This window comes from Pan paniscus, chromosome 12 (assembly GCF_029289425.2).
Source record: "Pan paniscus chromosome 12, NHGRI_mPanPan1-v2.0_pri, whole genome shotgun sequence".
NCBI lineage: Eukaryota > Metazoa > Chordata > Mammalia > Primates > Hominidae > Pan > Pan paniscus.
The window spans coordinates 82,088,045-82,103,410 of NC_073261.2; the positions used below are offsets into that span (position 1 = coordinate 82,088,045).

The window sequence follows — 15,366 nt, forward strand, 5'->3', positions numbered from 1 at the left end:
GCCTTTCGCCTCTCTCTCGAATGAAAGTATTCTTGCCATAAATTGCTGACTTCACGGTTAGGTAAAGATGGATAGATAAAGAGAAGCTTAAACAATGGCATTTTACTACAAAGGCCTTCTATTTAATTTTTTTAATGTGTTTCTTTTAGATTACAGCCCAAATTAAATTCCTGTACGAGGAACTTGGACTTGACAGCACCAGTGTTTTCGAGGATCTTAAGAAATACCTGAAATTCTGAAACACTGCATTCAACTGGGAATTGGAAACACACTGAAATATTTCATAGTCTTACTTCCAATTGAGTTAGCAAAAAAAAAATTAATAACTTGAGACTTTTAAGTTATTAATTTTTTAAAATGTGCTTCTCCATCTAAATTTTGCTTAGTCTACATCTCACTTGCTTATACTATTCTCTCCATTGATGCACATGCCCATTAACCTAGGAAAGTAGTTTTCAAATCATGCTCCTTAGAAGGATGTGGAGTAGAGGGAAGGGAAGGATTGGTGATAGCAGAGCTCCAGGCCTCCCTTCCAGTCAGAACAGTTGAGCAGTTTACAAATTAGTGTCCTGCCTCTTTGCTAGCAAATGCTTTTAGACACTGTGGCAGTGAGTCATCCTCTAATTTCTATGACTGCATTTTAAGGGAAAAGATAAAATTCTTCCCCTTAAAATTCGTTAAAGTTTTTGAATAATCTGGGGTCCTAATGTGTTCTGGTCATCCCTGATTGATGCTATCTGAATAAAGTTATAAGCTCCTATAAGCCATAATTTACTTTTAAACATTTTATTTTTTTCAAAACATTTGAGAACCTTTCTTAAAGCAGTTACATTCAAGCTACAGAAATATCGAAGAATTAATGATTGTTCACCAAGCAGCATGCTGTACATGAAGCTATTACAAATGCTTACAATCCCAGTGAAATGCCAGTGTCTTCATCTCTTCATAAAGGTGCCTAACACGAGGTATACAGTATGTTCAGTACACTGGAATAGCATGCTCGATTGGAAACAAAGCATCTATCTCTGAAAGCTGTTTGGCGATGAAGGAGATTCTTCGTGTTGTGTTCAAAGATGAGTCCCTCTCCCTTGTCCAGAAAAATGCCACTTGTATCAACTTTACTGCCTTTGTCGGCAGAATTGGTACTTAACCTTATTCTCATTGTAGCGGGAAGGCCCGAAATCATATTATGTAGATTTAACAGTGTTGATTCTCCAAAATTCAGAACCACGATAAAGATTCTGTCGATGCCATCCAGCTCTCTTGTGTACACAACATAGTGGCTGTCATTCCTCAAATGGCAAAACCAGCCCCTGTTGAGGAGTAGCTCATTGGCATGAAGTAGACTTAAATCTTGATATAACTTCAAAGCCGATCTGGGCTGAGTCTTTTGGACCTATTTTTTAAAAAAAGTATTTACATAAGTGTTTGATTCTAAGAATTGTTTGTAAGTATTTTTAATATATTGTAAGGAGTTATTTACCCAAAACACTTGCTCCAATTTTGCCCCTTATAATTGCCAAATTGTAAGCATCAATAAGTAGGTAAGAACAATTTATATAAAAACTGATAGAAATGACAAATTCGGGGTTTCAGCTTGTCTGGGAGTCAATAAGTATGCACAGTGCTCTGCTACATTGTAGAGTTTCTGTAGAGATCAAATTTGACTCCACTTTAGGAGTCCCAAAGCAAATGTCCATGTCTAAGATGAATATTTAACTTGCATAGTCATTCTGTGCTATATTGTAACTGCCAGATGGCCAGAAGGAAGGCAACAGTGGACTCAGACTTCTGAGGAATTTGGGTTTGTTCCCCTTTGTAGACTAATGTGTAGGTTGCTGTTGTGCGAAGATAGTGTAACTTTAGCAGACATGTATTTCTTGCACAGCTAATAGAAGACAAAGTTGAAAAAAAGGATGCAAAATAAAAAGCTGCCTAAGGTGAAAGTTAGAAATTGTAGACTTTTTTTTACCATAATAGTATGTGTTCATTAAAGATTATTTGGGTTTATTTTACAGCTATATAAAACATAATTTGATGATGTACTTCTAACCTTTCAAGCATTTTCTATTATTGACTATATAATATAGCCTCCATAAATGTTTTTAATGACAATATTCTGTTGAACGGTTGTACCATACTCAGCCATGCCCTTTCATTTTGACGGTAGTGTTTCTAATATTTTCTACTTTTATTCCCCTCCCTTCATTTTTGTATTACTTAAGGTAGAGTATCAGAAAGACAGTTACTTTGTCAAAGAGTATGGGCACTTGATACATAATGCCAAATTATTCTTCATAAGAGCTGTTGCCAAATCAGTGATAATGTTCATTTAATTGTATTCTTGCCAGCCATGTTTACTGGGGTGATAGTTGTTATTGTGGTTGTTATTGTTCTTTAGGGGTAGGTTCCCAATATGTGGTCTTTAAATAATTATCTAATGGTGTTTAAAAAGATGTTTATTCTGTTTGTCAGGTACAAAGATATTTATGATACATGTATGACTTGTCAAAGTTATTAACATTTTCTCTAGCCTTAGGTAATGCATGAAAGCACATGTTTCAGTGCCACTCACATAAGAAGTGCCCGGTAAGTGTTAGCTATTATTGTCTACTTGAGTTACTACTTTCTAAAAGTATGTTGAAGTCTTTTTCTGTAATTGCAGATTTGTTGATTTTGCATTTCAGTATTTTCTATATTTTGAAGCTGTTAGATGCATAGTCATGATTTTTGGTGGAATGTTTTATCAATTTTTGAAAATTGCCTTTGTCTCATATAATGCTTTTCATATTGAACTATATTTTGTCTGCTATTAAATATTTCCAAGCCTGATTTTTGTAATTTTATTTTTTATTCAATTACAAGAATACATACTATAAAAAGGTTTTCTTCAACACCTTTCCATAGCTTCACAGTTCCCCTCAGAGACAGGCACTATAACTATTTATATGTTCTTTTGTTTTTATGTATCATATGAAATGATACATTCTGTGCCTATGCTAACATATGTTTATATATTTTTCTTTACACAGTTGGTGATATGTTACCATTCTATACTTTATTGAATACATGTTTGAAATGGTCTCATATCAATGTATATAGAACTCTCATTTTTAAAAGCTGCATACTGGGCCCATAGTTGATAGAACTGGTTTTCTATTGATAAAATATTTAAATCATTTCTTGTGTCTTCTATTAAAAACAAATATTGCAGGCCAGGCAAGGTGGCTCAGGCCTGTAATCCTAGCACTTTGGGAGGCAAGGCAGGCAGATCACCAGAGGTCAGGAGTTCAAGACCAGCCTGGCCAACATGGTGAAACACCATCTCTACTAAAAAATACAGAAATTACCCGGGCATAATGACGTGCACCTGTAATCCCAGCTACTTGGGAGGCTGCAGCAGGAGAATCACTTGAACCCAGGAGGCAGAGGCTGCAGTGTGCCGAGATCACGCCACTGCACTCGAGCATGGGTGACAGAGCAAGACTGTCTCAAAAAAAAAAAAAAGTGTTGAGATCCTTTAAGTATTATTGTGCACATGTGCAAATATTTCTAAGTATTAGGAATGGAATTATTAGGTCAAAAGATAACTTCATTTTTTGTGTTTATAGCTATAGCTGGGTTGCAAGCTTTCTATTTGCTTGCTATATCTTCATTTCAATTCTTTGTGTTTTAGTGTTTCTTATGTCTGTTTTTGTTATCTGAGTGGTTTTATCTTTTAATAGGCTAATTTAACCCATTCATATTTGTAATTATTGTATTATTTAGACATAATTCGGAAGCCCTATTTTATTTGTAGTTATACTATTGTTTGGGTTTTTTTTCTATTAAGCTTTTTATTGGATTGACTGTATAATTTTTTTCTTCTAGTATTCTTTGAAAATTTGAAAATGTTATATTTTATGTCTAGTGTTCTTTGAAAATAATTCTTTGAAAATTATTTTTATGTCCTAATTTTACCATTAAAATTATGACCACTTGAAAATAATGTTTCTCAATGTCTAGAACCATGCTGGCCAATAGAACTTTCTGTAATGCTGGAAATGTTCTATATCAGAGCCATCCAATATGGCAGCTAATGAGCACTTGAAGTGTTACTATGACATGGGAACTGAATTTTTTTTTTTTTGGACACAATCTCCCTCTGTTGCCCAAGCTGGAGTGCAGTGGCATGATCATGGCTCACTGCAGCCTCAACATCCTGGGCTCAAGTGATCCTCCCACCTCAGCCTCCTGAGTAGTTGGGACTACAGGTGTGTGCCATTATGCCCAGCTAATTTTTTTCTTAAGAGATAGGGTCTTACTATGTTGCCTAGGCTGGTCTCAAACTCCTAGGATCAAGTGATCCTCCAGTCTTGGCCTCCCAAAGTGCTGGGATTATAGGCGTGAGCCACCATACCCAGCAGGAACTAAATGTTTAATTCTATTTAATATAATAGTCACAGTGGTTAATGGCTACTGAACAGCTCAAATCTAGAGTTACTCTTTTTCCTGTGCAAAACAAACACTGCTCTCTCATTTGCTTGCTCCTGTGTGCCCCCTCCCACCCACACACCCTCCCTGCTAACATTTCCCATATAGAATCAAATCACTAAGATTTTTGTTCCAGAATACCTTGTTTTACATTGTGTATCAAAAATTATTTAAATCAAGTTATTTCCTTTTCCTTCTTTAATACATTGTATCTCTTAGAATTGTTATGTTTTGTTTTGTTGGATAGTCCCTTGACTATTCTTTCAGAAAGTGGCCACGCATGGTAAAATGTGGGTCCTTGCTTTTCCATCTCTGTTTTGCTCTTACATGCTAGTTTGAATGGATATAGAATTCAGTTTCCATTACAGCTTTGAAGATAGAGTTCTAATGTGGTGTAGTATCCAATTGAGAAGTCTGATGCTAGTCCAATTCTCAACCCTTTTCTCAGGCAATCTATTTTCAGGTTTGGTTTCTTTCTGAGTAGTTTTGGAGTTCTCTTTATCCTACCTGTTCTGAAAGAAGACAAAGTCTTCCTTTATCTCTGGGTTATGTATTTTATTTCTTTGTATGTTTCCTCCAGTCTGTTCTCCTGTGCAATTGTTGTTACTGCATGTACGGAATTCTGTATCTATCTTCCATGTATCCTGATTTTTTCTTATGCTTTTAATTCTTTGTCTTTTTCAGTACGTTCTGGACAAGCCCCTGGATTAATTTTTCAGCACACTAATTAGCACTTATGTTCTATTTTATTTCATTGTTTGACAGTCTTTTATACTTCTGAGAGATCTAATCACTTCTTGAAAGAATGTCAAGGAACTCCATTAAACAGCAATCTACTGGGGGTATTTATACTTATATTTAAGTCTTATGTTTGCTATAATTTTTTCTGCTTTCTACAGTGTTCTGTTAGGAATGGTGTCTCCCTTTCATGGCCTTGGTTTTTCTCAGATACTGTGTGATTCTTGATCTGTTTGCTTTTGTGTTTTGACCTTCCTTGTTTGCCTGTCTTTGGTTGCCTGCCTCTCATAATGGGAAGCCAACTTGGATGTGGGTCTGACTTGTCTTTGGGACATTGGGATGTAGGGTTCTTTTCCTACTTGAAGGTGATAAGCTTTCTAGATTCCCACCTTTTTTCTCCTGGTCTCTGTGACTCTGAGCTGAGTAGTAAAAGCTCTCCTTTCTGAGAGCATTCCACAGCGAATTCTCGCCAGGGGACACTGCTAGAGTTAGGTCTTGTTTTCCTTCTTTTCTTTCTTCTGATGCACTTGTAGAAGCTTCAGGCTTTGTTCTACTAATTCTGCCATGCATGTGATCACCAAACAGTTCTGGATTTTTTTTTCCTTAGGGAAATTATGCCATGGCAAATTGCAGGAGTTCAGGAAATTCCTACAGTGCTGTCTCTGTTAGAACTGTTTTTCTCCTGTATGTTTTAGACTCCCACTTCTATTCTCTGCTTTTTTTTTTTTTTTTTGAGACGGTCTTACTCTGGCACCCAGGCTGGAGTGCACTGGGGTAATCACAACTCACTGCAACCTTGATCTCTTGGGCTCAGCCTCCTGAGTAGCTGGGATGACAGGCACATGTCACCAGGCCCAGCTAATTTCCCTTTTTTTTTTTGGTGGGGGTAGGGGGAAGGTAGAAACAAGGTCTCACTATATTGCCTAGGCTGGTCTCAAACTCCTGTGCTCAAGCATTCCTCTGGCTTTTGCCTCCCAAAATGCTGGGATTACAGCTTTGAGCCATGGTGCCCAGCCCTAATTTTACTTTATATATTTTAGAAATTACTTAAATTTTCTGTTCCTTTCCAGGGTCATTTGGATGTATTTTATTAAAATGGCATTGTCTGGGATTTATGACTTAGAAAAAAGTGTCATTGTTGGCTGGGCGTGGTGGCTCACGCCTGTAATCCCAACACTTTGGGAGGCCGAGCTGGGCGGATCACTTGAGGTCAGGAGTTTGAAACCAGCCTGCCCAACATGGTGAAACCCCGTCTCCACTAAAAATACAAAAATTAGCCATACATGGTGGCAGGCGCCTGGCGGGCACCTGTAATCCCAGATACTTGGGAGGCCAAGGTAGGAGAATCGCTTGAACCCAGGAGATGGAGGTTGCGGTGAGCCAAGACCACACCATTGCACTCTAGCCCGGGCAACAAAAGCAAAACTCCATCTCAAAAAAAAAAAAAAAAAAAATCACTGTTTTAATTTGCATTTTCTCCATCTTTGCTGGTATGCATTTTTATGTAGGACTTCCTACATACTGTATTCAGATTGGCCTTGGCCTATGGGAATATTTTAGACATAATGAGAATCAAGAGGCATTCAACCCATATATATTTTGTGTCTTCAAGACTTACAACTATATAAAACAAAGCTTATACTATCCAAGAATTCTCAGTGGTGCTTGTAGCAGGGAGCTGTGGGAGCAGGAGGGTTTGTGTGGCTTTCTATATCTGAATATCCTGGGGAGTTTCCTCAGATTACTCAGTAGACTGGGATGGGCATGGTGTGTGTGTGTGTGGCAGAGGGTGCTATGCATTTCTTAAGTATCTCCATGTGGCATCTATAATTTCATTTCCCCTAAATTGGTTTAGTTTGTTTTCCAGTGAAGTTTTCACTAGTGAATGACATGAGTGCTTGATCACTATGGGAACAGAAAAAAGGGTAAAAGCCAAAGTTGTATTAGTATGCCAGAGCAACCACTTTAAGGATCATGTATGGCTTCTGTTTCTTCAGAACAGTAGTGTGGATTTGAGCCTTGCTCTGGGTTGATTGATTGATCTCCTTCCTGCCTGCATGGCTGCCTATCCACTCACCTCTCTCCCTGCCTTTTGAGGGGAAGAGAGGAGGAAAGGCAGCTGGGCTAGCTAAAAAACTTCATAAAATTTCCTTCATAGCTCAAAGGCCTTAGTAAAGGTCATTGCAATGAAGACTTGTATATTCTATATGATACTTCACTTCACTTGGTAGATTTGTACCAGTTTGTATTTTCACAAAGGCATGATTTACAAACTCCTTACAAATGGAAAACTGCAAGGAAGTCTGTGATTGATTTAAAGAGTATCCGTTAAGGTTTAGACACATTCAGGGTGAGCGTGTACTTTCAGTAGAAACCCATTTCTTGTTTCTAGAATCAACATAAAATTTTCACTGATACTTACATCAACATTCACAGTGTGGTAATCTGAATTGGTAGGTAACCAGGTGTGACTAGCTTCAGAAAAACCAGCATTTGAACTATTGTCCCACTGCATTGGTGACTTTGAGCGAAGGGTATTCTATGTCAAAAGACCAGAAAGGGAAAACAGTGGTTTGGTTATTAAAAGAAATGTGCTTTGGTCCTGATTTACTTCATAATTATTTAATTCCCTATAGTTCTTAGCTAGTGTTTGTACTGATTAGCATTTGTGATGAAAAGGGCTCAACTTTCGGTACATAAACCAGTTTCACCCTTTTAACTAGAAAGTACCTAATAACATTTTGAGTTTGAATAGACAATACTAATTTAACTTTAACATTTTGAGTTTGAATAGACAATACTAATCGAACTTTAATACATGCTTTTGAAATCTCTGCTGCTTTTTCCTAAAAATCAATAATACAGGATTTCAAAATGTGCTATTGCCAGTTTATACGACTTCTACTATGGTACAGTGTTGGTGAATTTAAGAACACTGCCATGTACAAGTGAGTATGAATTCTGTCCTACTCGTTTATTCAGCCTGATTATTGCTCATGAGTGCACACACACAAATACAGGAGCTGATAGAGGAAAAAAAGCTTCACCTTAATCAAATATTAGGGAAATTGGATCTCATACAGTTGAAAGCTAACTAGGCAATTAAAGTTGCAAGATAGTCATCTACCCAGCAACACAATTCTGAAATCTGTAGCTACAAAATAAAAACTGCTTAACTCTGAGGCTGTGCACTGCACCTGATAACAGAAAAGAAAAGGGTCCTTGTGCTGTGGTCACCCAAGACCAAACAGGACAAATGAGAACTAAAGAAATAAGTGTTCCTAACTCCACATTTCAAGTAGAGGGAAATGAATCATATTCTAAACTAAACCACTGGTTCTCCAATTTTAGTGTGCCTCTCAACACAGTATTCCTGGCAAAATAAATAAATAAATTTTAATGTGCCTATCAGGTAGAAAACATCTTTAAAATGCCCTACCCAAGAAAATTAGTTGTATGGCTCCAAAGCATTTTTAAAATAAGCTCTCAGACCACCAAGAAAGCTGAGAATTCTTACTAACAGTAAGAAAGAAAAGCAAAGTAACCATGATTTTCAGCAATGGAATAGAGAGATAGTAAGTTCTCTGATTTGGCAAAAAATAAAAAATGAATACTTGGTTTTATAGCTGTGATGAATAGTCAAGTTGTATTCAACTTACAATATCATAGCTTTCATTGAGATTTGTGGCTACAATATTTCCCATTCCAATTTCTTCTCCATAGTAAGTTATAGGAGTTCCAGGGAGTGTGAAAAGAAGCATGTTCATCACGTTGACATACTGATTCCCCAAACGCGAAGTCAGCCGTGAACTGTCTGGTCCACCAATCTGAAAGGCAGATATTGTTAAGAACACAGCTGTATACACAGTTTTCTGAAAGATTTACCCTATTTCACAGAAAGTTCACAACGCAGGAAAACAAAGTAGATGTGGTACCTTGGTACTAGCAAGCCTGGACTTGAGTCCTAGGCCTGCTATTTGCTGTCTAACTGACCAATTTATTATCTTGGCCACTGATGAGCAAGAAAAGGGTGATAAGAATTTATTGTACAATGATATTGCAAATAAAACTCAGAGGGTACAAAGTCATATTTTCTCATATCTGGATAAGAGAATATTGACAGGAAAGGAAGCAAAACTGTGGCAGAGAGCAAGACAAGGGAACCCAGGTGAAAGGGACAGGCATGAGAGACTTCTGATGTGTCCTCTTTTAAAAAATTGTTTTGACTTATGAACTATCCAGACAAAATTTTTAAAGTAAATCAACTTTTAGAAAGAATTTACATAGTCCAAGATGAAATTTTATAGAGTGTTTTCTATTTGTAAATATATTTCCGTGTTAAATGTTCTAGGTATATTCTAGCCCTTATTTAAATAAGTTTGTTTAAATAAGAATTTTTTTAAATCACCTGACAACTCTCTCCATAACCCACAACTCAAACCCTCATGTGCATATGCTGAGCATGGCACTTTACTTTTTAAAAAGTACTTTCACACCTATATTTCCCTCCTTCACACAACAGTGCTAGCAAGTACTATCTCCATTTTACAAATGAGGAAACAAGCTCTGAGAAATTACATCATTTATTCAAGTAGTAGTGTAAGACAGAACTAGCGTTCAAACTTGAGTCTTAGGACAAGACTTAATTGCTACAATTCAAGAAATAGGAGGTTGGTTTTTTTTTTTTTAACTTCCTTAGCTGTATGAAAATGATCTTTATAATTACGTTTTTATAGACCATTGTGAAGTATTTTTCTATGTTTATGGCCAGAAAATTAGGTCAATTTTTGCCTCCATCCTTTTATTCTTTTCGCTGTCATGAGATCTTCTGACAAGAAACCCTTTGATTTCTCAAGACTTCTGGACATAGAGCACAACAAACACTGGGAAAGGAAGAATGTGATTTCCAGAATTGTCATACTACTTAAAATGTCGGGTTTTTAACAACAACAACAAATATACAAAACAGTCAAAGAAAACAGGAAAATATGGCTCATATAATGGTGGGGGGAGTCAATAGCAAATATTGCTTAGGAAGACCAAACATTGGACTTGCTAGACAAAGACTTTAAACCAGCTAATATTTTGATATTCAAAGAAAAAACCTGTGCCTGAAGAATTTAAAGTATATGAACAGTTATCAAATAGATAAGAGAAATTATGAAAAAATAAAAGTGTTAGAGTTAAGAAGTACAATAGCTAAAGTGAGACATTTACTAGAGGGACTTGACAAATTTGAACTAGCAAAGGAATCAGAAAACTTACTTGAAGACTCAATTGAGAGTATCTGGCCTGAGAACCAGAAAGAAAAAGAAGAATGAGGCAAGGCGCTGTGGCTCCCACCTGTAATCCCAGTGCTTTGGGATACCAAGGCAGGAAGATGCTTGAGCTCAGGAGTTCTAAACCAGCCTGGGCAACATGGTGAGACCCCATGTCTACAAAAAAATTAAAAATTTAGCCAGGCATGGTGGCATGCACCTGTAGTCTCAGCTACTCAAGAAGCTGAGATGGGAAAATTGAGCACAGGACATCAAGGTTGCAGTGACCCATGTTTACACCACTGCACTCCAGCCTGGGCAACAGAGCAAAACCCTGTCTCAAAAAAAAAAAACCAGACTCTCAGAGACCTGTGGGATACTATCATGCATACCAACATATGCATAATGGGAGTCTCAAAAGGAGAGAAGGAAGAGAAATGGTCAGAAACAATATTTAAAAAAACAATAGCCAACAACTTCCCAAATTTGATTTTTTTTTAAATTGTGTATCTAAGAACCTCAATGAACTCCAAGTAGGACAAAATTTTTAAAAACCCACACTTGGACGTATCAGTTAAACCGTTAAAAGACACAGAATCTTTAAAGGAGCAAAGAAAATTGGTACATCACATGTAAGGAGTCTCAATAAGATTAGCAACTGACTTCTTAGCAGAAACCATGAAGGCCAGAGGGCAATGGGATGACATATTCGAAGTGATGAAAGAAAGAACTGTAAACCAAGATTTCTATATCCAACAAAACTGTTATTCAATATGAAAAAATGAGATACCACTTCATATGTACTATGATGAGTATAATTTTTTAAATCAAGACAGAAAAGTGTTGGTGAGGATGAAAAGAAATTGGAACCTTCGTACATGGCTGATGGGAATGTAAAACGGAGAAGTCACTATGGAAAACAGTTTGGTAGTTCCTCAAAATCACAGAAGTACTATATAATCCAAGGCTGGGCACAGTGGCTCACACCTGTAATCCTAACACTTTAAGGGCCAAGGTGGGAAGATCACTTGAGCTCAGGAGTTCAAGACCAGCCTGGACAACATGGCGAAACCCCATCTCCACAAAAAATACAAAAATTATCCAGGTATGGTGGTATGCACCTATAGTCCCCAGCTACTTGGTGGGAGCTAAGGCAGGAGGATTGCTTGAGTCCAGGAGGTCAAGGCTGCAGTGAGCCATGTTCACACCACAGTGCTCCAGCCTAGGTGACAAAGTGAGACCCTGTCTCAAAAAAAAAGGCTGGGCATGGTGGCTTATGCCTGTAATCCCAGCACTTTGGGAGGCCAAGGCAGCAAATCACTTGAGGCCAGGAGTTCCAGACCAGCCTGGCCAACATGGTAAAACCCCATTTCTACTAAAAATACAAAAATTAGCCAGTCATGTTGGCACATGCCTGTAATCCAAGCTACACAGGAGGCTAAGGCATAAGAATTGCTTGAACCCAGAGGCAGAGGTTGCAGTGAGCCGAGATCATACCACTGCACTCTAGCCTGGGTGATACAGTGAGACTCCATCTCAAAAAACAAAACAAAAACAAGAAGTATTATGTGATCCAGCAATTCCACTCGATGGTATAGATCCAAAAGAATTGAAATCTGGGGCTTAAACAGATACTTGTACACCATTGGTTTCTAACATTATTCCAACAACCAAAAGGAGGCAAAACCACAAATGTCACCAACAGATGAATAGATAACGTGTTACATAGGTACCATGGAATGTTATTCAGTCATAAGAAGGAGTAAGATCTGATACATGCTATTGTATGTATGAAGGAAAGTTGAAAACATTAAGCTAAGTGAAATGAGGCAGACACAAAAGGACAAATATTGTTATGATTCCACTTACATGAGGTACCTAGAATAGGCAAATTTATAGAGGCTGAAAAGAGAATGGAGGATATCAGGGGTTAGTGGTGGAAGTGAGGAATTATTGTTTAGTGGGTACAGATTTTCTGTTTGGGATGATAAAAGTTCTAGAAACTGATAATGGTGATGGTTGTACAACATTTTGAATGTATTTAATGCACTGAATTACACACTTTTGAATGTTTAAAATTGTTTTATGTATATTTTGCAATAATTTTAAAACAAAAAATTCCTCAGAAGGCCAGGCACAGTAGCTCACGCCTGTAATCCCAGCACTTTGGGAGGCTGAGGCAGGCGGATCATGAGGTCAGGAGACCGAGGCCATCTTGGCTAACACGGTGAAACCCCGTCTCTACTAAAAATACAAGAAGTTAGCCAGGCATGGTGGCAGGCACCTGTAGTCCCAGCTATTTGGGAGGCCAAGACAGGAGAATGGCGTGAACCTGGGAGGCGGAGCTTGCAATGAGCTGAGATCACACCACTGCACTCCAGCCTGGGCAACAGAGCAAGACTCTGCCTCAAATTAAAAAAAAAAAATTCTTCAGAAATTCACAATAAACTATTAGAAACGAAAAACAAGTTCAGCAATGTTTTAGGATACAAGATCAATATACACAAATCTATTGTATTTCTATACACTAATAATAAAGAATCCAATAATGAAATTAAGAAAACACTTCAGCTTACAATATCAAAAGAACAAAATACTTAGGAATAAATTGAACAAAAAATGTAAGACTCATACAATGAAAAATACAAAACATCATCAAAGAAATTAAAGACCTAAATAAGATACATCTGTCTTCATGGATTAGAAGACAAGATGGTATGATTGCCAAAAATGATAAACAGATTCAATGCAATCCCTATCAAAATCCCAGTTGGCTATTCTAAAATTTATATGGAAATCCTAAAATTCACATGGAAATATAAGGTACCCAGAACAGCTAAAACAATCTTGAAAAATAACAAAGTTGGAGGACCCATACTTCTCTATGTCAAAACTTATTAAGCTACACTAATCAACTCAGGGTGTTCAGGCATAGAGACAGACATATAGATGAACAGAACTGAGAGCCTGGAAATCTAATCAACTGATTTTCTTTTTTTTGTTTTGTTTTACATTTAGAGACGGGGTCTCACTCTGTCACCCAGGCTGGAGTTCACCCTGGAGTGTAATCATGGCTCAAGGCAAACTTGAACTCCTGGGCTCAACTCCCACCTCAGCCTCCCAAAGTGCTGGGATTTCACATGTGAGCCACCACGCCCAGCCTACAATCAGTTGATTTTTCAACAAAGATTCCATGATAATCCAATGAAGCAAAGAATAGTCTTTTTAGTATGTGGTGCTGGAATAAATGGACCAGGCAGTGGTTTCTAATATAACACTAAAAGTACAAGCAACAACAACAACAAAACAATTGGACTTCATAAAAATTAAAAACTTTTATGCTTTTCAAGGGACACTATCAAGAAAGTGACATGAAAGCCCACAGAATGGGAGAAAATACTTGCAAATCACCTATCCAGTATATATCAGGAATTCTTACAACTAAACAATAAAAAGACAACCAAATTTAATTATAGGCAAAGAATCTGAACAGACATTACTCCAAATAAGACATGCAGATGTCCAATAAGCACATGAAAATACCCTCAACAAAATTAGCCATCAGGGAAATGCAAAAAAAAAAAAAAAATGCAATGAGATAACAACTTGACACTCAGTAGGAAGGCCATCATCAGAAAGGCAGACCATCACAAGGCTTGATGAGATGTGGAAAAATTAGAACCCTCGTAACATTGCTGGTGGGAATGTAAAATGGTGTAACTACTTTGGAAAACAGTTTGGCAGTTCCTCAAATAGTTAAATGTAGACTTACCATATGCCCAGTGGGGCAATTCCACTCCTGGATGTATATCAGAGAGAATTGAAAACATGTTTTTATAAAAACTTGTACACAAATGTCCATAGCATCACTATTCATAATAGTCCAAAAGTGAAAACAAATCTCTGTCAATTCATGATCAGATAAACAAAATGTGCTTTATGGAAGTTACTATTCAGCCATAAAAAGGAACGATGTACTGATACATACTACAACATGGATAAACCTTGAAAACACTGTGTTAAGTGAAAGAAGCTAGACACAAAAGGCCCATATCGTATAGCTCCATTAATATGAAATGCCCTGAATAGGCAAATCCATAGACACGGAAAGTAGGTGAGTGGTTGCCAGAGACTGAGGACAGAGAGGGAGGGGCCATGCACAGTTATTGCTAGTGGAGATGTGGTTTATTTTGGGGGTGATGAAAATGCTCTGGAATGAGACATTGGTGATGGTTGCATAATTCTGTGAATATACCAAAAATCCACTTAATTATATACTTTAATAACGGTAAATTTTGGCTGGGCTCAGTGGCTCACACCTGTAATCCCAGCACTTTGGGAGGCCAAGATGGGTGGATCACCTGAGGTCAGGAGTTCGAGACCAGCCTGGCCAACATGATGAAACCCCGTGTCCCTACTAAAAATACAAAAAATTAGCTGGGTGTGGTGGTGGGCACCTGTAATCCCAGCTACTCTAAAGGCTGAGGCAGGAGAATTACTTGAACCCAGGAGGCAGAGGTTGAAGTGAGCCGGGATCACACCACTGCACCCCAGCCTGGGTAACGAGCAAAACTCCGTCTCAAAAAAAAAAAAAGTTTTATGGTATGTGAATTATATCTATCTCGACAAAGCTGTTATTTAAAAATTGTAGTATAGTTTTAATACTTACATTTAATAAATTAAAGCTTTTACCATGCCTAAAAATTTGAGCCTCTTTCCCCTCACCAGACGGAGAAAGGCTCTGGCAATGGAAACACACATTCCTGCCTATTAAAGCATCAGAAAAGATTGAAATAAGCTTAATTGTGGTTCATAGATTCTGCCAGTGTTTTTCTGCCTAGGCTGCATTTTCTCCTTTATCCTTTCAGGTTTTCATCAGGCTGTGTAAGATAGCTGG

The 15,366-nt window shown here is 37.6% G+C and overlaps 2 protein-coding genes across 10 annotated transcripts in view; one reads left to right on the forward strand and one right to left on the reverse strand.

The window, feature by feature from the left end:
- PREPL (prolyl endopeptidase like) overlaps window positions 1–2,832 on the forward strand; it is a 46,212-nt gene extending 43,380 nt beyond the window's left edge. For all 7 annotated transcript variants that reach the window (XM_055108019.1, XM_003822650.4, XM_003822648.6 and 4 more), the window contains one exon: window positions 150–2,832. In XM_055108019.1, coding sequence (XP_054963994.1) covers window positions 150–239 — 90 coding nt within the window. In that variant the 3' untranslated portion in view covers window positions 240–2,832. The remainder of the gene's footprint in view (window positions 1–149) is intronic.
- The window catches only part of SLC3A1 (solute carrier family 3 member 1), a 57,431-nt gene continuing 43,020 nt past the window's right edge, over window positions 956–15,366 (reverse strand). For 2 of the 3 annotated variants that reach the window (XM_055108020.1, XM_055108021.1), the window contains exons 9-10: window positions 8,871–9,038; window positions 2,189–7,750 (exon numbers count right to left, since the gene is read on the reverse strand). In XM_055108020.1, the coding sequence (XP_054963995.1) occupies window positions 7,547–7,750; window positions 8,871–9,038 (372 nt within the window). In that variant the 3' untranslated portion in view covers window positions 2,189–7,546. Of the gene's footprint in view, window positions 1,397–2,188; window positions 7,751–8,870; window positions 9,039–15,366 lie in introns of those variants that run through there. The other variant, XM_003822652.5, reaches the window with a different exon arrangement.